At 40.4% G+C, this 24,519-nt stretch overlaps 1 protein-coding gene across 2 annotated transcripts; it reads left to right on the top strand.

Annotated features, from left to right (window-relative positions):
- Positions 1–829: 829 nt before the first annotated feature.
- sc5d (sterol-C5-desaturase) lies at positions 830–23,624 on the top strand. Of its 2 annotated transcripts, none has more exons than XM_021318557.2 (5): positions 830–1,031; positions 16,452–16,669; positions 20,362–20,494; positions 20,577–20,677; positions 22,531–23,624. In XM_021318557.2, exons 2-5 carry the CDS (start codon positions 16,460–16,462, stop codon positions 22,975–22,977), a joined length of 891 nt encoding a protein of 296 aa, XP_021174232.2. In that variant the 5' UTR covers positions 830–1,031; positions 16,452–16,459; the 3' UTR covers positions 22,978–23,624. The 2 variants fall into 2 exon arrangements, with proteins under 2 accessions (XP_021174232.2, XP_035998611.1); XM_036142718.1 differs by lacking the exon at positions 830–1,031 and adding an exon at positions 15,538–15,585.
- The last annotated feature ends 895 nt before the right edge of the window (positions 23,625–24,519 follow it).

The raw sequence follows: 24,519 nt of genomic DNA, 5'->3' as shown, positions 1-24,519 counted from the left end.
ATTAACTGATGTTAGTTAAGATTTAAAACAGATCAGCTCACATCCATCATGGACAACACCTTCCACCCGCTGCACCAGCCTGTAGAGCAGCTGAGCAGCTCCTTTAGTGACAGACTTAGACACCCTGTCTGTAAAAAGGAGCGCTACCGCAGGTCATTCATCCCTGCTGGATTTCTTAAAAGGGACCTGAATATTGAAGTCATGTGTTATCTGCTCTGCTGCCAGATTTTTCAGTCTGTAAAGTCAACATCGTTCTCTATAAGTCAGACAATAAAAACGTTCTGTCACATAAACCTGCTTCAGATTTATGTGACATTTGGATGGAACGGCAGCTAATATCAGCCAAAAGGTGGTTGCTTTATCCACCAAATGAATGCCTGCTGCCTTCAGATCTCAAGTGAGCGTGATTCTGCAGAGTAATGAGACCAAACATCTCCCCAGTAGGACGGACTCACACTGCAGCAGAGCCCAGAAAACTCTGCAGAGAGTAACAGAAGCTGCTGCACTTTCCTCGGCATATTGTGCATGCATCTCAGAGGTTATTAGCCCAAAGTCTGCAGCTTTTACCTTTGAATCATTAAATAACGGGGTGTGTGTTTGAAGCTCCTTGATATAATGATCCTTGGCAACTCCTAGAGTTCAAAGTAAATTGGCAAGGGTAAAAAAGACTTTTCTGCCACAGAACAAAATAGAGAAATCAGCCAGCTATGTGTAATAGAAATTTCATCAGTGCTCAACCAGTCTCTCAAATGGGTTATCTAAGATAATGGCTGCACAGGTTCATTACCTCGTTGTCAAATTAAATTTCGTTTTCTCCTTCAGGCAGATTGGATAGTGATTACAGATCCAACCAAAAGAAGGCTCCAACTTTCTCTCTCTGAAACTGCGAGGGGGAGAAGCAGTGACAGCAAAATTAGTCTATTTCATCTCAACACCTTTCTGCGCTGACCTGTTCACATCAGAGGGAAAACTCAAGAAACAGCTCCAAGATGCTGTGGCAGCGAGGATGGCTTTGGTCTCTTTCTTCTAAGGCAAGTTTCTGTTTCAATGTTTTATTAACAAACCAAAAGAAAAGCAATAAAAAACAACAATAACAAAAAGGGGAAAAAAAGTAAATGAAAAAGAGAATATGATGTATCAGATAAGATTAAATAAACAGCAATAGAAACAAAACAGGCTGATTTACATCAGTAAATCTGGCACCTTTAGGGCTTCTGCTTCATAAAAAATAACTTGTTTATACATATGTACAGAGGAGCACAAAATTATTCTAACCTCCTGCAGATTTTGATTAAAATTATTTTCATCCATCCAGGAGGTGTATTTCTGGTAGGAAATGAGACAAGCATTACTGCAAAGACAAAATAAGGGGAGAATCAATTCTAAAAATAAAAGTATGTAGCTGTTGTGTTGTTTGTTGTTGTTGTTTTTTTTTTTTTTTTTTGTTTTTTTGCATTTACATTCTAAGAAAAAATTAGCAGTTTCTTAGTAATCTCAGGGAAATTCTTTCTCAGCATAAAAACCATTCTTGTGATTTCTGAGCTTGTTGCATGTTCCCTCTGGTATCATGAGTCTTTGAGGGTGGATGGTCTCCTTGCCATGACCCTAATCTTTACCTCCATGGATTCTCTCCAGAAACATTAATATTGCTTCATTTCAGATAAACATATTGGTCATGTTTCATTTGACTGTAAATGATTACTTTATAATTAAATCTGCAGTGTGAATAACTGAAAACATTAGTTTGACATAATATATTTTTTACTTGACATTTAAAACAACAGTTAAATAATAATTTTCAGTTAATTCCTCTTTTGGACTCTTTAATTATTTTTTTGAGAGAGGCCAGTGTAATATCCCTTTAGAAACAAACCGTTTGAATGTATTACGCTGGAATTAGCTCTGTTAGCAAGGTATCTGTCAGCATCAGTAAGATAAGAAATTTCTTTGTTGTCCGACAATGGGGAAATTTGGGCATGACAGTGGCAAAAACAGAGTTATGCACTAAAATCAGCAATGGAAATACAGTTAGAAAGACTCAAATCATATTATTATTTTTTTGGGTGGTGGTGAAAACACTGGAACTGGGCCGTTCACACTGCCATGAAAAAGACGGATATGGGTCGCATTTCCCTGCGGTGTGAACGTAGCTTAAATTGTGTCCACATGACCTCACTGGACGAGCTTTTAATTAGGCATAAACCACTCTGTGACAGTACAGCCTCTTCAAAAACTTCAATTTCAATTTATATCATTCTGAAAACACACGTACAAAGCAATAAAAGCTCATCTGTTCCTCTGTACTAAATAGAAGAAAGATTGAGTTTTATACAGAAGAGGGACAGGAGGGCGGGTTCCAATTATCAAGGGATCACACTTCTCAGCCTCTCTGGGAAAACTTACCCTGAGGTTTTGGAGCAAAGTTGCTGACCGACTGTTGAACCTCAGATCCAGGAGTAAATATGCAGCTTTCATCTGGACCATGGAACAGTGTACTAGATCTTTACCCTTGTGGAATTGCTGAGGGGATCATTGGAGTGTGGGGTGACTGTTCCCAGCTTGTATTCTCACCAATCCCGTTTGTGGTGTTGGACGTGTTGGTGCTCAAGACGTGGTCATGGAGAGGAGAGCGTCTGGTTCGGTAACCTCAGGATTGCATCTTTGCTTTTTGCAGATGATGCGGTTCTGTTGGCTTCTTCTTGTCATGACCTATGGCTTGGTGTCTTGTACATGAGTGATGATAGGATGGAGCGAGAGATGGACATACAGAGTAGGGCTACATCGGCAGTACTGCGTGTGCTGCTCTGGTCAAAAAGTAAAGCTCTTGATTTACAGTTCTGTCAACATTCCAACCCTCACCTGTAGTCATGAGGTTTGGATCATGACCAAAAGAATGAGGTCCTGGATACAGGCGGTCAAGATGACCTTCTTCAGAGAGTTGCCAGGCTCCGCTTGCCTCTGGGTTTCTCTCCTGGACCTGTTGCCTCCACAACCCAATCTTGGATAAGCGGAGGACAATGGTTGGATAGATATGTAGGGATCTGGCACAAAAAGGACAGGATATGAGCATGAGTGGATACTGTGGAGGCCGCATGTATCCAGATTTTAGCAAAAAATCAGAATTGAGCATTAAGACCTGCAATGTGAACATTACCTAAGGAAACCCAGCAGGTTGCATCCAGTCATTGAAGTGCAGCCTTCACTCCTCCTGGATGAGCAATCGCTTACATCGTGTTATTGACTTGCAGCAATCCCTCATACTGAGCATGCATGAAGCGACAGTGGAGAGGAAAACTCCCCTTTAACAGGGAGGAGAACCTCCAGCAGAACCAGAACCAGGCTCAGTGTGAACGCTCATCTGCCTCCACCCACTGGGGCTTAGAGAAGACAGAGCAGAAACACAGAAAGCACAGAAGCTCACATTGACCCAGGAGTACTTTCTATGTTAGAGAAGACAGAGCAGAGACACAGAAAGCTCAGAAGCTCACATTGAACCAGGAGTACTTTCTATGTTAGAGAAGACAGAGCAGAGACACAGAAAGCACAGAAGCTCACATTGACCCAGGAGTACTTTCTATGTTAGAGAAGACAGAGCAGAGACACAGAAAGGAGGACAGAAGGACTGAGGTACTTTACTAAAGGAGTACTTCTGTGTGATAGAACAGTTAAAGGCTGGTTGCAATTGTAGTTCCTGAAGGGAACTTATCTAGGAGAGAGACTCAGCCAAGCAGATAAACTCAAAGGCGGCATTCAACTTTGGTGTGCTGAAGCTGAGGACCTGAGTCAAATAATCAGGTCCTTAGCAGGACTCTGGAGAAGTTGACTGCCCACTGAGAAGTTCAGACATTTGATTCAGGACCAGAGACACGTCTAAAGGTTCCAGGACAGCAGGACTTGAGTCCCGGAATAGAGGACCACTGCTTTAGAGGGCTAAGATTGCTCCTTTACATATTCTATACAGTTACAGCTCAAAAAATAATATTAGAATATCATAAACAAGTTCTCTATGTTTTGTCTCTCATTTCAGAAAGTAAAACATGTATAGCCACAGATTCATTACACACAGTTAAATATTTCAAGCCTTTATTTATTTTAGGATAATGGCTCACAGATCATGGAAATGCAAAATTCAATGATCAGATAAACTCAGATAATTAGAATGCTACGTAAGATAAATTAATTAAAAAAAAGGATATTTAAAACAGAAACATTAGCTTTCTGAAAATATCATCATGTTTTTGCATTTCCTACTGGAAAATGAAATCAACATCTCCATAAAGCTGGTCAGCAGACGAACATTAAGGGCTCTAAATGTCCTGGTAGATGGCTGCGTTGACTGTAGCAACATTTATAACAACCGCTTTCCTGTGCAGCCTGAATTACAAATAAAGAGAGGTGATTTTAATAAAATGTCATTTTGACTTGTCTTGTAAACAAAGCTCTCTGTCAGATGATGATAAAGGAAAACAATGTGTTTGCGCAGCATGAGCTGTGTTTACCCATCAATTCTGCTTTCATTAAATGGACTCAAATTTATCTGCAGATCCTCAGTAATACAAATTAAAATTTCAGATAATCAGAGAAAGTTCAATAGCCGAGAAAGATAACCCGAGAAAACAACAATTTTTTTTGTTAAGGAGAAAAAGCTGTCCAAACATGTTCTATATAAAAAAAAGAATAATCTGCTACCTTGTTAAATCATGAAATAGTTGTGATTAGAACATTTATTTGAAAGCTTAGATGAATTTCAACAGGAGCTTAACCCCCCGTCAACAAGACATACGTAGGCTAAACGTCTTTAAGCAACACATTTTCATATCTAAAGAAATTCAAGTACAAAAACACTAATTCTCTGACATCTGGCTATCTGGAAATGATTACAAAGCAACATCTAAGGGGTTGGAACTCCAGAGAACCATTATTAGAGAACATGGAACAGTGGAGAACCTTCCCAGGAGAGGCCAGACTGCCAAATTTACTCCAAGAGCTTATCATCGACTCATCCAGGAGGTTCCAGAAGGACCCTAAGCAATATCTAAAGAACTTAAACACTCCCTTAGCTCAATTAAGGTCAGAGGTCACGATTCAACTGCAAGAAACAGAGACCGGGCAAAAATGGCTCGTTTAAGGAGGTTTAGGGGGTGATTACTTTTCACACAGGGTCAGGTCAGTTTCCCTGCAATAAGGGAACCAAAATTAAGTAAATGTTTCTTGAAATTAGTGCATTTTTTCTTGATTTGAGCAGGTAAATAAGATTACTTTCCAATGGAATACGATTTTTGCCCTTAATGTAGGAACAATTCATCTCCATCATCATTTTTCAAGTGCAGACTATCTAATTATCTTATTTTAGGGGTAGAACTACTAATCCCATTGGCAAATAGTCTTATTTACCTGCTCAATCAATGCAAAATAGACTAATTTCTAGAAAAGTTTACTTACTTTTAGTTCCCTTTTTGCAGTGTATAGGTAGTCTTTTTTTAACCTTTATATATAAAACCATAATTTTAAAGCTGATGTTATATAACTCAGATATATCTCTGATGTTAAAACAGTAGAAACCTGTAAGGAGCAAATAACTTCTCTCAGCACTATTTGTAGAAGATGCTACGATTTGTGTGTGTGTGTGTGTGTGTGGGGGGGGGGGGGGGGGAGGGGGTTGATCATGGTGGTTAAGATGAGATGGATTTAGATGACAGGGGAGTTAGAGGAACGGGATTTAGAAGCCAGAAAGCAGACATGTCTAGTTTGGGGAAATTAGCAGCAGGAGGAGGCGGATGTTCTGCAGCAGTGCCCCCTGCTGGGAGCATCTAAAAGAAGAAAAAAATAACTTGATACACACTGACAAGTTTTTTTTGTTTGTTTTTTTTCCCTGGTTAGGATTAGATTCCTCCATGTGTCAAATTCACTGTAGTTGCCTGCTGAAGAAGATGATGAGCAGCAGGTTATCTAGAGCTCAGCGTGAGCGGCGCCTCTGCAGATATCCTGAGTGCTTCATGTTTGTCAGCACTTGAGGGGGGGGGGGGGTGGCTTCACAGACTGTTAGGTAACTCCCACTCCAATAAAAAAACACAGACTGTGCTCTGGAGCACGGATGGTTTCAGGCAACTCAACAACATCCTGTAACAGGTGGTGGACTCAGTTCATGTGTTTCACATCACTGCTTTTAATTAGGCCTAAGATAATGATTCAGTTATTTCAGTAATATGTCTCAAGGAAATTTATTGGGATTTAATGTGACAGAATGTCACAATGTTGCCGGAATTTGTATTCAGCCCCCTTTACTGTCATGCCCCTAAAATATCCGATAGAAAACGGAGAGCAGCTGTGTGTAATTTCACCTGAGTCTAACTGTAGCAGCTCTGTTTCTGCCCTCAGAAGTTCTCTAAAAACATCAGAGACCAACCAGCATCGTGGAGACCAAGGAACCCAGCAGACGGGTCAGGGAAGAGGTTCTGGTCCAGTTTACTGCAGGTTCAGGTTCTACAGCAACATCCAGAGTTCTGATCCATCCATCATCTGGACCTGGAGAGAGGATGGACCACCTGCAGACCTACCAGGACATGGACGTCCACCTGGACTGACAGGCTGGACCAGGAGAGCATTGATCAGAGAAGCAGGAGGACCATGGTGGCTCTGGAGGAGCTGCAGAGACCCACAGCTCAGGTGGAAGAAACCGTAAACAGGGCTGACGTTTGTATTCCATAATGTTGGCCTTCTTGAAAAGAGTAGTAAGAAGCCATGTGGGAGACACCGCAAACATGTGGGAGGTTCTCTGATCAGCTGAGGCCAAATTTGAACTTAGTGTGGTGGTAGCTCGTGCTGTGGAGCAGGAAGCTGATCAGAGGTGATAAGAAGACGGATGGAGGGTTAGACCTTGAAGAAAACCTGTTAGAGGCTGCAGAAGACCTGAGACTGGGGGGTGGAGGTCCACCTGCCAGTAGGACGACCACCCTGAACATACAGTAGGGCTGGACGATGTAGAAAAAAAGGATATCGATAAAATAGAAATCATATTCATCGATATCGATAATTATCAACAAATTCAAAACATATATTTTAAGTGCAGCCCTGGTCATTTTATGCTGTTGCTTAGCAACCTATTTTTAGATAAAGCTACAAACACTGAATTCAAACTCAACCTTTATTCAACCAACTTTTTACCAAAACTGCAAGTTTTAAAAAAATAAAAAAGAACGTGTGCTCTCTGAACTCTTTGAAGGGGGCGGAGCTTCCTGGGTCTGCGTTGTGATTGGTTAGGAAGATGTAATGATGATAATATTAACCTACATTATAGAATGCAAAGTAAGGAAAACTGTTTTATTGACCCTTTTTTTTCTATCATCGATACACGTCTATTGGTCAATATATATTGTTATCGTCCAGCTGAGAATCTGTAGCAAGACTTGTAAACTGCTCACAGATGTTCTCCATCCAACCTGATTGACCTGAAGAGGATTTACAAAAAAAAAATGCCAAAGGTTTAAGTCTCTGAAATGAGCAAAGCGGTTGGAGACGAGCCCATTTGACCGAAGCAGAACCTGCAGAGAAAGGTGGTTCTACAGAGTACTGACTCAGGTGGCTGAATAGAGATGCATGCCACACTTTTCAGATGTTTTCTTTCAAAGAGTTGAAACCATGCTGCAATGTCTTTCCTTTTGTGGTGATCTACAACAGATAATCTGTAAAATACAGTGATTTTTTTCTCTGGCTGTAATTACATAAAATGCAAAAGAATTAGGGGAATGAATACTTGTGGTAAAAATACCAGCCGCTACTGATTAAAATGTGATCAAATATTTACAAGCATCATTTATCAGTGTCAGTGGATTATGTGAAAGAGTTTATAAGGAAACAAAACGAAATGCATGAATCATAAGAAATGGACTAAAAGTAGTAAAAGATTTATACCACAAAATAAAATTACTCAAGTTTCTGTTAGTGAGTCTAACAATACATTTATGGTCAGAAAGCAAAAAAAACACATCCACTTCCAATCAAGAAGAAAACTGAAATATGACATATAAAATAACGTGTGAAATAAACTGTAAATATTAACTGTCTCCACCTAACAGTTTGATTGTACTCTTATTATAAACTCATGCTGTACATATGAACTATTCATATTTAGTAAATCATTTCTATTTGTGCAGAAAATAGGTCAGTCGTCTGTTGTTTTAGAGCAATGGCGACATCTAGAGGCTAGATTAGAGATCAGCTCCGTGGCAAACTAGTGTTTTTCTAGTTTTTCTACTTCATATATGGATTTGAGTTAAAGTGGAAGTCCAAGGGGCCCAAATTCATTCAGGATCAGTGCTTCTCTAAAACTGCAGCTCTGGTAGAGTGTTTACAGTCTGCAAGAAGGTTGTAGAGGGTCACTGGAGCACGTAAAGAAATGAGGTCGGGACGTGTCCAACAGATCCTATTGTTGTTTCAGCCCCTGAAGATTTTGCTGCTTCTGACAGAAATGAGTGAGAATGTGCATGTTGTGTACTGACGATCAAAGGTCTAAAGCTTTAGGCAGTGCATTAATGATTTTAATACAAAGAGAGATTAAATAGGTGCATTTCTTTCTTTTAAACCAATGCGCGGCACAAGTATGTAAATTAGTCCATCCATTGTCTATACCCGCTTATCCGTGCAGGGGGTGGGGGTGGCTGGTCTATGTACAGCAGTAATGGGGTGAGATAGTGGACACCTTGGACAGGCATGCCAGTCCACAGAGACACAGGACAGACAACCATGCACACACACACCAAGGCAGATCAATTAACCTCACAGTCATTGTTTTTTGATTGTGGGAGGAAGCCGGAGTACCCGGTGAGAATGCACACATGCACATGGAGAACATGCAGACTCCATGCAGCAAGTCCTCAGCAGTGGGGGCTCCAGAGATTTATTTCTGCAGTGCTAAGGGGTGGAGGGAGCTAAGCATTTCACTGAGGGTGCTATGAAGGATAATTTGTTCCTGCATTTCTGAACACACAGACACAAGCAGTGTGGGAGTGGTTGTCTTGGTCCATCTTGACTTCTGCTGAGATCCTTTATCTGTCTAATGCTAACAGAGTTAGCATTCCCAGCAGCAGTGGAAGGACGGCTGCCCGGTTGATATCTCTCTGTGCAGCCATCCAAAATAACATCCTTCCCTGATTCCCTGCATGGAAATTTGGGTGCTAAAAAGTTTTTACATTTTTGCATCACACATTCCTTTCAATGATTGCTTTAAATGAAAAAATGTGTGCCAGTACTCCCTTTAATGTTCTACAAATATAGGACGGAAACATGGGTAGCATTTTCATACAGATCTTCCTATCAGTCTATAGATCGATAGTTTTATTGCACTGAAGTGACAAAGAACAAATGAAAAAAAGGCAGTTCTAAATCAAATTCAGTATCATGTAGCCGCTTTTAACTTCAGGCCTCATGGTGTTAACATGAATATGAAAAATAACCTCAAAAACCTAAAAATATAAAACAAATAATCCTTAAAAAACAGTTTTAGACCTAAGATTTTGATAAGCTTGTTAAGGTTACAGTTTCCTTCAGTAACACATATTTCTTCTCAGTATTAGGCCTTTCCTCAACAAACCAATGTCATTTTAGCAATATTATCTTACCTTTAATCTAAAAATATGTTAATCTCTTCAAAAAAAATTGTATATTGACCTATTTAAATATTTAATCATATTTAATATCAGATTGTCCATCAAGTAATGAGCTGTATATAGAAAGTAAGAAATTTAAAGTTCATCAGGCCTGAACTTGTGTAATCGACTGGAGGACCAAAACCAGCTTCTGTCCGCTTCCATCACACAGGAATAGAAATGGAGACAGCAGAGGTTGGAATTAAAGTGAAAAGAAGCAGAAAACGTGAGCCATAATATGAAAATATTTCACTTCATAAGGAATTTATAAATGCCAGTTTTAGTACTTTCAATAACTGAAAACGTACAGTGAAATGTTAAAATGTTAAATATGAATAATTCATCATCTAAAAATGATGGTGATGACCTAAATTAGAATTAAGATATCAGCTTAGGTAGTGAAGGAATTCCTTTAATATAAACCAAATAAACTTTTACATGACCTCCCAGAAGCTGGAAAAAAAAAAAAAAAAAAACATTTTTCACACCTCACTTAGTATCTCAAGGAAATATTTTAGTTTAAATAGTTTAGACTAAATATTTTTAGGCTAGAACATTCAACTCTTTATTTTTTCATTTTTTTTTCTTAAATCCCATTGTTGTGTTTAGTAATTTCTGCCAAAAGCCGCAGCATTTTGATGTAATCCATACTCTGATTGTATGAAAAAGACTTTGTCTTTGGTGTGGAAGGAGCAGGTCGAGCGCGCGAGCAGACACGGAGCTGAGCGAACACACAAATGAAACCTAGCATGAGGACAGTGGGTTAAGAAGAGTTTTTCAGAGTTGAGCGCGCATCAGACAGGTATGGAGCGCGTGTGTAATATATTTAAATGCTGAATACCTGTTTCACTGCACGCTCTGATTGGTGCGTTTGAGCTCAAGTTAAATTGACAAACATTACGCCTAGGCATGCACCGATATGAAAATTTAGGCCGATATCGATATCCGATATTAATATTGCTAGTATGTCCGATAACCAATATTTACCGATGTACTCACACATTTACGTTTCTGCGATGATCAAATGTTTTGTACCAACTGAAAACTAATCTAACTGAATTTTTGAATGTGGGTTATAGTCTAGACTTACACGCTGCTTTTCGTATGTCTTCTTTCGACACTGTGAAAAACTACCTCACTGCTGACTTTGCATCTCTGTTTCATTTATAAAAAAAAACACACACACACAATTTTGGCTGCGATCTGATCCAAAAAAAAAAAAAAAAAAACGCATGACCAACAACCCTCTGAAACAAAAGCACAAAGGGCAACTGGATGGAAATGAACAACTGTTCTTAATATCGGCCCAGTTTTACTTATCGGATCGATACCGATATGTTAAAAAATGACTAGCGTCGGCCAATACCGACGTTAAAGCCGATATATCGTGCATCCCTAATTACGCAATATCTGTGCAGCATCACCTGCGTTTTTTTTTTTTTTCCTTTTCTTTGTAGTGAAGGACTGTTAAAATCTGGTTTTATCATCCGGTTCTGGTCCTCTTGAGCCCTTTTGGAGCTAGGTCAATCTGATGGGCGTGATCATTTCCCTCCACTTTTCCTCTTTCATGCAAAACATCTGAAGCCACTTGAATGTACGGCAAGCATTGTGCAACAAAACAACGGTTTCTCTTGAAGCGATAATTTTTAATCAACACATGCAGAGTTTAATTCCTGTTGTGTAATAGTTTTTTAACTCAATATTTAATACTTGATTGTATATTGAAATTGGGTGTATTTTGTGAGGAAAACCTCACAACAATCACATGTTAAATAATGTTAACTTTGATGAACAAAAGTTTCTTGGGGGAGCTATAGCACTGCTAGGGGGAAAGGAAAACTCCCCTTTAACAGGGAGGAGAACCTCCAGCAGAACCAGAACCAGGCTCAGTGTGAACGCTCATCTGCCTCCACCCACTGGGGCTTAGAGAAGACAGAGCAGAGACACAGAAAACACAGAAGCTCACATTGACCCAGGAGTACTTTCTATGTTAGAGAAGACAGAGCAGAGACACAGAAAGCTCAGAAGCTCACATTGACCCAGGAGTACTTTCTATGTTAGAGAAGACAGAGCAGAGACACAGAAAGCTCAGAAGCTCACATTGACCCAGGAGTACTTTCTATGTTAGAGAATACAGAGCAGAGACACAGAAAGCACAGAAGCTCACATTGACCCAGGAGTACTTTCTATGTTAGAGAAGACAGAGCAGAGACACAGAAAGCTCAGAAGCTCACATTGACCCAGGAGTACTTTCTATGTTAGAGAATACAGAGCAGAGACACAGAAAGCACAGAAGCTCACATTGACCCAGGAGTACTTTCTATGTTAGATGGTAATAGAGGATGATCTGCCTCCCCTGATGATGTCACAGCTAACAGAATGCCAGACCAGGTGTACCTTCTATGAAGAGAAAAGAGAGAACCAAAAATTAAAAGCTGAAATGACGACAACTGTATTCACTTACATGTTGAGCTTAATACCGATGTTTCTGCCACATGTACTTAGTTATTATTTATTCAAACACAGTTCCCCATTTTACCCTCATTTCAACAATTAAACACCTTCTTAACAACGACCAGCCGCTTTGACGTTTTCTAGTCAGGTTTCCTCACCACAGTACAGAGGCCGCCCTTATCAAGGTGTTTAATGTCATCCATATAAATACAGACTGAACCACCGTGCTGGTTCTATTGGACCTTAGTGCAGCACTGATACTGTCGATCACTCTATTCTGTTAGAACGCCTGGAGAACTGGGTCAGCCTTTCTGCTACAGCTCTCCACTGGTTTAAATCCTACTTAAAGGACTTTTTGTGTCAGTAGGTAACTTTTCATCAGATGTTCTGTGAACACGGTATGTTCCAGTTTTTCCACATCAACACAAAATGGTGCTATATATATATATAGCACCATATAGTGCTATATATATATATATATATATATATATACTAAAACAAAGAGCATAAAAAAACCTGATGAAGATGCTCCGTTCTGTGTTATTTCCTGCCAGATGTATTAATAATTCTGTACCCGTGTATATATTTGTTTCAGTTTAACACTTTCTTTTTCATAATGAACAAATAATAATCATGAAAAGGTTTTGTGAACTGGTTTTATGTATTTTCTAACGTTTTAGCTGTGTCAACAATATTTCAATCTGAAAAACTCACAGAGAAAGAAATGGCAATTAGAAGGATTTTATTGATACAATATTTTAAGTCTTTGGCGCTCAGACCTCGGCAGGAACATTAATGCTGAATTATACTTTAATATGCATAAGTAGATGTATGAGAACAGGGATGTTCCCCCCAGGTCTGAAACTGGTGGTGGAGTGGAGATAGAAGAAGTTTGTTCAGTCCATATGGTGATCTGTTTAAGATAGATGTCCAACTTGATAAACACAGGTTGCATGAACTGTCCATGATGAGCAAGCTTGAAGCGACTGTGGAGAGGAAAAACTCCCCTTTGAGAAGAAACCTCTGGCAGAACCGGGCCCAACATGGTGGTCTTCTGCCGGACCAATAACAGGCGATAGGGAGTGATGAAGACTGAAGGGAGAAAACACTCTGATGGGTTGAGGATGGAGGAACGTCTTGGAAGCTAGATGAACTCAGCTATGATGGTGGAGAAGGGGTTGGGGGTGGGTTGAATCGGACATCTGATTCGAAATCCAACATGCAATCCGTTTGCGCTTGCTGGTTAGCAGGCTGAGACGTGGATTTGAAGTTGCTTTTAAGATGAGCGCGGGATGCTGATTGGCTTCATGGAGGTGCGGTTCGTAGCTGATTGGCTCACATCAGAGGCGTATCGGACTCTGATTGAATGGAGGCAGGCGATGAGTTTCTTCGATTGAACTTGCGCCTTCAGCTTCATTATGAACATGGCAATATTGTAATATGAAGGTTTCCCAGCAGGGGGAAGCATCTAGTTTGCTTCAGAATAGGAGGCAATAGAAATTGCTGCAAACTTAATTACAAAGATATAAACTTTTCCAGTACATTAAGAGAATTTTGCCACAAGTTAATGCAGCCATCAAAAAAATAAATATTTTGTCATATTATTATTCTCTCTTTATCTCTGCAGATCATTTACCTGATAATCGATCACCAGATCTTTAGATCCTGGAGCTGCAGAAATCCAAAATCTAAACAAGGAGAAAGAATTTGACAAAACATATTTGGGGTACTTAATCACATCTCAAGATCTGATTAGTATTTTTGACCAGAGATAATTAGCTGAAGAGAAAAACTAATCACTTGAATACCTAGCTGCTCCATTTAAATTGTGAATTAGTTATCCTCACTTATTAAGTTTAATTAGACAGCATGGTTGTAGTATCTTCTCAGGAGTGTTTGGTCCTCAGAAGGGAAAGGAAAAAACGATTATTTCACTGAAATGCAGCCAACACAGCTTCTTAGCATTTGAATGGGGTGGGGTGGGGGTGGGGGTGGGGGTGGGGGAGGGGGGACTCTTTGTTTACCACAATGTCTTTCAGGTTTTGGTTTAAGTTCCCTTTAAGTCTTTCAAAAAGTTTGGACTCCTGGCTGCTGGGTTCTCTGCGGCTGCAGCATCCAAAAACAGCCACTCGGTCACCATAACACGATTAATACTCCTTCAGTTCCTCATCTGTCATAAGCTTTATTACACTTGGATCTAAAGTAAAAAACAAACACCAGAAGTGCATATACAGATATGGATTTAATCATATAACAATCTTTGTGTATTACATACTTTGTCCTTTTTCAGTCGCTCAATGTCTTCTTCTGGCACGTCTTGTTCTTAGATATTCCTCCATCTTCTGCTCTTTGTATCAGTGGAGTGGGAAAAAAATCTGGTTAAAAAATGTCTGCCTCTTAAATAGTTAACAGTTTAAAGATTAAGACGGTAAGTTCTTGAATACAAATAGATTTCTTTTTCAACTAGCTTGTTAGTTAAATCCTAATTTCAGCAAACATCCTAATAGGGCAATGATGTGTGACTGCAACTAATCGATTTTAAAGGTTTATAAGAAATACTAACATCACCTTATGTAATATACATAGTAAACACAACTGGAGAAATGACTGTACCATACCTGAAAAACAAAACAGAAATACTTTATTTCTCATTTTGTACCAAGTAACCGGCGGTCTAAGGGCATAAAACCACATTTAGGGTACCATTATAAACACGATAAAAGGCTCATCACCTGGTATAAAAGGAAGTTGTCTTCTAAGCTAGGTGATGTTGGTTATATCAAGTTTAACATGTACATGGCAAGATTTTATCTTTACCGATACGTACATTAATTATCTCACATACCTTGATCGTATTGCTTAACTCGTTTAATCATCACTTGATGGATCCACACAGCATTAAGCTCTCTCCGTTAGGCAGTTCTGCACAGTTTGCAGTTACAAGAATAAAAGTTGTAATTATGACTTTTATTCTCAAAATTATGGCTTTAAAACTCATAATACCATCATTATTTTGTCATACAGGGCGGAAAGGGGCTTCCATACTAATCAATGTATGCTCTACTTTAATATTTTGTGTGTCCTGATATCTTTCTTTCTGTGCAGTATTTAGAAATTACAGTAAAGTTACATTGAAGATTTCTGCTGTATTTTGTAAATACACCACTGTTGTATGTATCAACCCTAAAGCGTTTTGTTGCTAGGCCTTAAAACAGATGCAGAAGAAAAATTAAAATTTAATTCAAGCGGCGGAAAAAGCTTTTAAGGTTTTTAGTTTTCCTGCTCTCCTTCTGTCAGTAACGCCATGAGCAGATCCACCACGTCGGCCAATCAGAAACAACAACAAGCCCATCGCAATGGCTAGCTCGTCGCTGATTGGGCTACATTCATATGACGCAATGTGTAGCTCGGTTTTAATTGGTCCGTGTCCTTCCTTTAGCTGGCCGCTCACGCCCCTTACCTTTGATCCAGGATACATCTCAGCAAGGTACGTAGCTCCGCGAAAAGCGACTTAATTAAAGTTAAAGTTGACTTTATGACGCCACAGAGCGTTTAATGTCACGTAAGACATGGATAAAGTGTTTAATGTCGGCTGTTAACGAAAATGTTTAGCTCTGGCTCAGTTTTATCCCATAACGGTAGCTGATAATCTTTATAAACTATAGAATTTGTGTCGCCATGATTAGAATTCATTTTTGTTTTCCTGGTTTTCCTGTTTTTATACCGAACATGGCTGAATGCATTTGTAAAGTACGTTTAATTAAATGCTGTTTAAGGGAAGCAGTGACCTACTTTCAGGACTGATAATGTTTTAGTGATAAATAAGCCGAAGGCTAAAAATGAACTACAGGAGTAGGAGCCTATGGTTTCACAGCCATTCAAACCCAAATACAATCAAACTTTACATCAGATAAATAAAATGGGCTTTTATTTGTGCAGAAAGATTCTGTCCTGGTTTACACAATCACAGATAACGCTGCTGACTGAGCAGTTATCACTAAGCAGGAAAGGTCCTTACTGAAGCTCACGGTGCTCTGTCCGACTGTAAACATGGAAAGTTCAGTGGAAGGAAAAATGAGGGTAAAAAAAATGTGTGTTAAGCAACAAGGGAACTGCATCTTGGAGAGACTGTGAGGAAAAGCTCCTAGAAGCGTTTGAGGGAGATTCACGAGGCGTGTCCAGTTAGTTTAAATTAGCTGTAAGCTTTGGTACCTAAGGGGTCCGGTGTGAACTAAACCTGCCATGTTATGTCATGTTTCATGAATTGGTGCTATATAAATAAAATTGAATTGAATTGAATTATGTTTTCATGCATAAAGTCTGTGAACGCTGTTTCCAACCCTTAATCACCAGAATCAGCCATGGACCTCGTGCTGAACGTCGCTGACTCCTACGTCCTCACGCCGTACGTGTACCCTGAGTCCTGGGCCGAGGACGGCGCCCTGCGGCAGATCCTCAGCCTCCTGGTGGTGACCAACCTCGGGGCGGCCATCTTGTACCTCGGCCTGGGAGCGATCAGCTACTATTTCATCTTTGACCACAGTCTGATGAAGCACCCACACTTCTTAGAGGTATGGCGCCCGTTTGTGGTGATATGGTTGCTGTAGCTACGGAGCGTGTGCCAGCGCCGCTGAACCCTGCACATCAGTGAACTTTGTTCTCTCAGCCATTGGAGCCAATTAAAGGAGCGGCGACCAGTTATTACTCTCATGGAGGGATTATTTTTTTTTATTTTTTTTGTTTTTATTGGAGCAGCAATATTATTTCTATGTATCAGCTCTTTGTAAAACTGTGCGATATGGCTGAATAATGTATCACGATATAAGCTTTTCATAGCAGTAGTTATCAATTATTTTTGAGTAATCTTTTTTGTTTATCTATTTAAAAGAAGAACAGGCAGAATTTAAACTATAATCCTAACTCTATTTAAATTTAATCTTTTAAAATAAGTCAGCTCTATTACCAACCTTGCTTAGTTTGGCCGTGCGAGTTTGAGAGTCTAAATCCATTCCTCTGCCTTTATCTACATGGTTCAGTTCAGTAGAATTATTTAACACTTTATCAGAAATATTTTACATTGATATTGATCTATTACGGTATATTTTATATTGATTTTGTGCCCAGCCCTACCTCATGCGTGTGCATGAAATATTACTGTATTTATGTTGTTGTGTTTTGCAAGAATCTTCCCAATCTCAGCAACCTTGAAAACTCTGTAAAGTCTGAATCTTAACACTTAGGAGGTTTGCTCATGTGTTCCTTTCTTAAATTCACATTTATAGTTTTGGACTCGACGTTAAACCCAAAAAACCCAGACAGTTTTAGTCTCACTACACAGAAACTTGGTTTAGGACATTTGAAACAAGACATTTGAAAGAGCTTTCAAGCCCTTTGTTCTTACTGAAAATGTTTTTAAATAGTAACTAAATATTAGTTGAGCTAAACAAGTAAGTTCTAGAATGGGACAGATTATTTATTATTCATTAAAATAATAATAGATATCTCAATTTTCAAAAAAAAGGTCCATTTAATCCAACCGTCCAGACGGATTCCATCAAGTCCATTTATTCCAGCTGATCCTGGTTTTATGGTTCAGGTTATTATCCAGTTAAAAAGTTTCCTCTCTAAGGAAACCCAGCAGGTTGCATCAAATCTCTCCAAGCAGCATTCACTCCTCCTGAAAGAGCGTAGAGCCACAGTGGACAGTCGTCTGCATTGTTGATGGCTTTGCAGCAATCCCTCATACTGAGCATGCATGAAGCGACAGTGGAGAGGAAATGGTCATATATCACTGAGTGGAGTCAGAAGGAATCGTGCACTATGAATAAAAAACGTGTTGTTGGTTTTCCTGATCACTTCAAAAAAAATAAGACGAAATGCACGATTTGGAGGTGTTCCCTCTTTCCCCAGCTTTTCTGCGGCACAGAGCGACCCTCATTGTGAAACAGCCTTTTAGTCAGGCTTGGCTCTTGTTTTCTTTTCTTTTTTCACATACTTCTGGTTGCTGCCACAGCGGTAACAGCATTGCGTGTTAATAGCAGAGCTGCAATAAGTTACTTGGAGTGCTGCCAGGCCCAGTTTGGGTGTGATCGTAGAACCTGGAGGAGTAGACGCCCCAAGAGCTCGCATGCAAGAAGCCGTGCAAAACATCTCTGCCCCAAGGGTTGTAGGTCAGGCTCTGCTGTGACACCAGGAGGCGTTAGCAGCACGGTGCTATGCTGTTTTCTATTAGATAGTAAACGAATGCTTTAGAAATATGCACTTTGACCTCTTATGACCCAAAGGTTTTGGTCCAAATAGAGGCTTTTAGGAAAAGAAAAAGGCTGGAAAAATAATTCCTCTACATACATCTGATCAACTGTAAACCTCAGATCGTCAGGAGAAGGAAAATTATGTTTGAAGAGAAATGGATAATTTCTATATGTGAAAGAGACGATGTTTAGACTAAAATTCTTGGTCTTAAGAGTTTAAGTTGGATATAAATCTTTAGCTGTTTTAAAAACATATGCATACTTAGATTTAAATGGCTTTTAATTCCACTGATTGTTGAAGCTTTGCAGGTGGAAGTGTTTCCCGTTCTTGTCTGATCAGAAACTTCAGTTGATTAACAGTCGCTTCATAAAGCGCCGCACATCTTCAACAGGAGCCAGTCTGGTTCCCGTCCTCTTTTATTCAGGGATGCACCGATCCACATCTCTTTACTTCCGATCTGACCCGCATATCTGCCGATACGATACTTCTCGATACCACGGCTCTGTTTGCTTTATTGTTTATTTTGTAAGAGGCTGCAATAATCTACTATGAAATGTACGTATGTAAACACGCATATTCCAAAAAGAGAACCTGAGATGGTTCAGATGTTTAGGTGCGTTGTAATTTAGGTGACGATGGAGCTTCCGCCTCTCAGAACAACGGCTTTCTAAACATCGTACGTTGCTGTCAGGCTTTGCGGAGTTTCTAGGATGAAATGTTTCCACACAGCAGACATGTTTTCGATAAAACCCGGTTAGCCACAGTGCTGGGCTCAGTGCGGCTCTGCTAGCTGCCGGCTAATTCCTCCCACAGTCAGCCGCCCACAGCGATTATGGATACCTTTAGAAGTGCCTACTTCTACTACGAAGCCACGCTGTTGTAGACACGCAGAATGTGGCTGGGCATCGTCTCGCTGAAATAAGCAGCAGCGTCCCTGAAAAAGACGTTCATGGAAGGCGGCAGATGTTGCTCCAAATCCTGGATGTACCTTTCAGCATTCATGGTGCCTTTACACTTCAGACGTGCCACCACAGATGCTCGCTTTAGGACTTTGCACTGATAACAGTCTGGAATGTCCCTTTCCTCTGTGGCTCAGACGTCCATGATTTCCAGAGAAACAGTTTGAAAAGGGGATTTTGCAGACTGTCCCACTTTGCATCTGTCCTCTCAGAGAAGCTCTGGGTCCTCTAGACGTAGAGCTGAACTGTGTTCACAGACGGCGGCATTCTGCAGGGTTCCTGAGCCCACCTGGTGAGATCCTCTGCAGAATGATGGCGGGTTCTGATGCAGCGCCGCTAGTGAATAAATGCCTAAATCCCTCCCAGCTGTATGTTGAGAAATTAATTTAAGCTGCTGGCTTATTTACTCTCTATGTTCACAAAGCGGTGAACCTTGGCTCTCCCTTGCTTGTGAACCACAGGAATGCTCTTTTTTTTTTTTACCCAATCAAACACTCACCTGTTTCCAATGAACCTGTTCACCTGTGGGATGATCCACTCAGGTTTTTTTTTTTTTTGGATCATTCCTCAACTTCTCCAGTCTTTTGTTGCCCCTGTCCAGATTTTCTGGAACCTGTTGCAGGCATCAAATTCAAAAGGATTGAATATGTGAACATTAAATATCTTGTCTTTGTAGCATGTGCAGTTTATTATAAGTGGAAAAGGTTAGGCAGATCATTGTATTTGGTTTTAATTTACGTTCTGCTCATCGTTCTAACTATATCTGGGCTCCAGACCAACTTTTTGCCCTGGGTGAACTGGGGCGTCTGAAAGTTAGGTTCTCATAAATCACGTTTGACACCTCCAGTTCAACAGGTTTACATTTGTTTTGTCGACAATATTAAAATGATTAAAAAAAAAGTTAATTCTAGATCATCTTACAGATTCTGCTTATCAATGCATCTTTTTATTGGTCTCAGCTTTAGTCTTAATTTTTTTCCTGTAGTCTAAGTTTTCTTTGTTTTTTTCATTTTGCATTTTCCAAACGTATCGTTACGCTCTTCATTTCTCAGAATCAAGTTCGGAGAGAAATTATCTATGCGATGACCTCTCTGCCCTGGATCAGCCTCCCTACGGTGGCCTTGTTCTTCGCTGAAGTGCGAGGATACAGCAAACTGTACGACAACGTGAGCGACTCCCCGCTGGGTGAGCTGTACGGCCTGCAGCCGTTTGTTGCTGTAGTTTAAACGTCCTGCTACTCCGGTGCTGACGCCTCCTCTGCTCACAGGTTGGTCGGGCCTCTTCCTCAGTATGGTCTCCTTCCTCTTCTTCACGGATATGTGCATCTACTGGATTCACCGCTTCCTGCACCATAAGCTCATTTACAAGGTGTGTATACCTCTGTTTGTTTGGACCCTGAAGCTTTCTGAAGTTTCGGTCTCGTCTGATACGTTCATGCGTTTGCCGATCCATTAGTGCATTGAGAGCGGCTGAGCGGCAACAACGTTTTCAACTTTTGATGTAGTTTTAAAGGTGTATAGCTACGGTATATCGCTTAAAAAAAGCCCATAAAACATTTGTTCGTGATAAAATAAGGTTCTATACACCAAGTGCCCATCCTGATAATGTTTTGTTGGTCCTTTTAGTGGTTAAATATCGCCCTACCAACAAGTGCAATGAGCAGATATAAACATATGTGGCGCCATCTAGTGGCAGTATCACAGAACTACCATAATGCTGGTTTGCTTAATTAATTAATAAAACTTAGCCTGACCCTCTGCAATGCCTCGCAGTAAAGCAGCAGCTCGGCGTGATGAAGACCAACGTTATTAATTAAATAAACCGATCTACAGCAACTTTAAGATCCTCATATCAGAACATTTACTCCCATCAGTCAACTCTGCTTCACATCTGAGCCTCGGCAGGTTTAGCTTCAGTAAACACCAACGTTCAGACTCGATTCCCAGAGATATTCCAAACTTTTCCCTCTTGGAATCAGATTTTTTTGTAGTTTTTTTTTCACTGGATCTTGGACCTTTCTTCATTGTTTTGCTGGCAGATGCTAATAGCCGTTAGCCTTTAACTTGTTTTAACCCCTGCTGCGCATGTGCAGTACGTACTTCTGATAAAATGGTAAATAAAGATGAAAGGCTTTATTTACTAACAAACTGAGCAAAAACAAAGCATAAAACACCAAAATAACAACTAATACACCAGCAGGGTGATCATCTTTCATACAAACTTTGTATGCAACCAGACAGACATTCAGATGCAGCTAAAATAGAGAGTTAAAACTACATCAAGATTGGAAGTTTAAACTCCTCAAAAGCTTTTTTTCAAAGAGCAGCTCTAGTGATAAATGTCGGAGGGGTTGTGGTCAATGGGCGATCAGACGCGCATGTTCTGGGACTTTCCTCAGATTCAAAACTTCTAGAAAAACGTTATTGATGTGCAGAATTCTAAACATTAACATTGCTTTTTGTCCTGTAGTTTTTATACTTGATTTGTTACAAGACCACTTTACTTATGACCAACCTTTTTTTCTAATGACAGCAAGGAAAATGATTACAGTCAAGCTTCAATCACTAAACATGGATCTCTGGATACAAAAGATTAAATGCATATATAAAACAAAAGGACTAACTGCTCCTCTATATATATATATATATATATATATATATATATATATATATATATATATATATATATATATATATATATATATATATATATATATATATATATATATATATATATATTCCTTCTATCTGTCTGGGTTACCTATCCTGCCCTTCCATGCATAAATAGAACATTTTAGATTTTATGTCTCAATAAAGATTTGAAACCTCAGTCTCAGGTTTAAAAATATTTGTATGTAGATTGCCTGTTTTTGGATGGCAGTAAAGTAAAATAAAAAAAAAATAAAAAACTACATCAAAAGTTGAACAACATTACCAGCCGCTCTCCACCAGGGAGGGATCGGCAGTCTTTGCTCGTCACCTGATCTCAAGGCATGGCTGCTGTATGCGCTGCTAATAAGATTCTTTGAATAAATCTATGTTAATAATCTGAGTTTAATTTAATCCTCTCTGACCTAAAACAGGAAACGTTTGGTCAGATCAATGTCAGAAAATGGAAACAATAAGTTTACTGAAGTTGTGATCACTGACAGGCTTTCTCCTGTGTGTTTTAGTAAAATAATGACTTTTAGGGAAGATTGATCTCTTGATCTCGTCTAACAGCTGTTTCACAAACCCCACCACATCTGGAAGATCCCCACCCCCTTCGCCAGCCACGCCTTCCATCCCGTTGACGGCTTCCTGCAGGGCCTCCCGTACCACATCTACCCCTTCCTCTTCCCCCTTCACAAGGTGCTCTACCTGGCTCTGTACGTGTTCGTCAACATCTGGACCATCTCCATCCACGACGGCGACTATCGCGTTCCCAGCGGCCTGGTTAGCGTCATCAACGGCTCGGCCCACCACACCGACCATCACCTCTTCTTCGACTACAACTACGGCCAGTACTTCACCCTGTGGGACCGGCTGGGAGGCTCCTACAGGCACCCGTCGGCTCTGATGGGGAAGGGCCCCCTGGATCTCATTCGGAAACTTCAGGCAGAGGGAAAGTTGGGAAAAGAGGCAGTGAACGGACATTCTGAGAGAAGAGCCCCGAGCAAAGATGAGTAACAGAGTCCAGGTTAATTACTGGAGTTTATCGCTGCCTTTTAAAGAGACAATGTGAGGGAAAATGTTCATGTTTGCCAAATAAGGCGATTCTGAGGGTGTAGCATGGAGCGTTTAGCAAGCTCCAGCTGCTTTCTTCAGCAGTGGAGTCTTGTGCAGTGAACGTAGAGGCCACTGGTTTAAATGCACTGCTTCTGGTTTATTGTAACTTCTGGTCCGTTTAAAGCTCTTGCTGTCCTTCGCTTCGCCATGTCTCATCTCTTTAATGTTTTCTAGGACTTTTGTGAGGAGCACCTGGTGAAAACCCTAACCCTGTTTTATGGAGAAATTATTTTCTTTCCACTCAGATTTTGGGTCCAAAGGTGCTCACTGGAACTTTGTGCCATTTAGGAACACTTCTATAACCAACGGGCGCTTTTTGCTGCGACCCACCACGAGATCTGTCCTGTTTGACACCTTGGTAATGAGGAAAGTTTTTATAGGCCATCAGTTAGAACTGAACCAGGAATAATTACTTTGTACTGACAGGCAGCAGGATTGTTTTCTAAATGCCGAAAGATTTAAGCTGCTTTCTGCCGCTTCTCATCGTGTATTCAGGAATTATTCCCTGTGTCATTCAATTTTATTAAAGATAATTTATGGACAAACTGGGCTAGCTTTATTTCTATGTGTGGCTTTCTCTGGTTGTTTTTATAGCGTCTTATCAAGCCCAGCGCACAGTGGCTGCTAGGTCTTTTATAATGTAACCCAGGGCTGCAAGAACGGTCTCATACTGCTTAGCCTCAAGAAATCGGGTCGGCGCCATTTCAAGACGCTGATGGTTGCATCCTCCAGGTTGGTGAGAAAGTTTCCTCTCTAAGGAAACCCAGCAGGTTGCATCAAGTCTCTCCAAGCAGCATTCACTCCTCCTGAAAGAGCGTAGAGCCACAGTGGACAGTCGTCTGCATTGTTGATGGCTTTGCAGCAATCCCTCATACTGAGCATGCATGAGGCGACAGTGGAGAGGAAAACTCCCCTTTAACAGGGAGGAGAACCTCCAGCAGAACCAGAACCAGGCTCAGTGTGAACGCTCATCTGCCTCCACCCACTGGGGCTTAGAGAAGACAGAGCAGAGACACAGAAAGCTCAGAAGCTCACATTGACCCAGGAGTACTTTCTATGTTAGAGAAGACAGAGCAGAGACACAGAAAGCTCAGAAGCTCACATTGACCCAGGAGTACTTTCTATGTTAGAGGGTAACAGTGGATGATCTGCCTCCCCTGATGATGTCACAGCTAACAGAACGCCAGACCAGGTATACCTTCTATGAAGAGAAAAATGACAGAGAACAAAAAGTTAAAAGCTGAAATAACAACAAACAATGCAGATTGGAGAGCAGTAGGAGAACTCAGCAGAGAGAGATAAATAGACCCTGATGTCCTCCAGCAGCCTAAGCCTATAGCAGCATAACTATAGAGGTAGCTCATGGTAACATGAGCCACTCTGACTAGAAGCTTTGTCACAAAGGAAAGTTTTAAGATTAGTCTTAAAAGTAGACGGGGTGTC

The sequence above is a fragment of the Fundulus heteroclitus genome, chromosome 11, assembly GCF_011125445.2.
Source record: "Fundulus heteroclitus isolate FHET01 chromosome 11, MU-UCD_Fhet_4.1, whole genome shotgun sequence".
Taxonomy (NCBI): Eukaryota; Metazoa; Chordata; class Actinopteri; order Cyprinodontiformes; family Fundulidae; genus Fundulus; species Fundulus heteroclitus.
This window is presented reverse-complemented; position numbering and strand designations above follow the sequence as displayed.

What these genes read in the sequence shown, in the direction of transcription:
- sc5d (XM_021318557.2), top strand. Translation starts at nt 16,460, where the DNA reads ATGGACCTCGTGCTGAACGTCGCTGACTCCTACGTCCTCACGCCGTAC. An exon ending in CGTGAGCGACTCCCCGCTGG is followed by an intron (nt 20,495 to 20,576) that starts GTGAGCTGTACG and finishes CTCTGCTCACAG; the next exon opens with GTTGGTCGGGCCTCTTCCTC. An exon ending in ACCATAAGCTCATTTACAAG is followed by an intron (nt 20,678 to 22,530) that starts GTGTGTATACCT and finishes CTCGTCTAACAG; the next exon opens with CTGTTTCACAAACCCCACCA.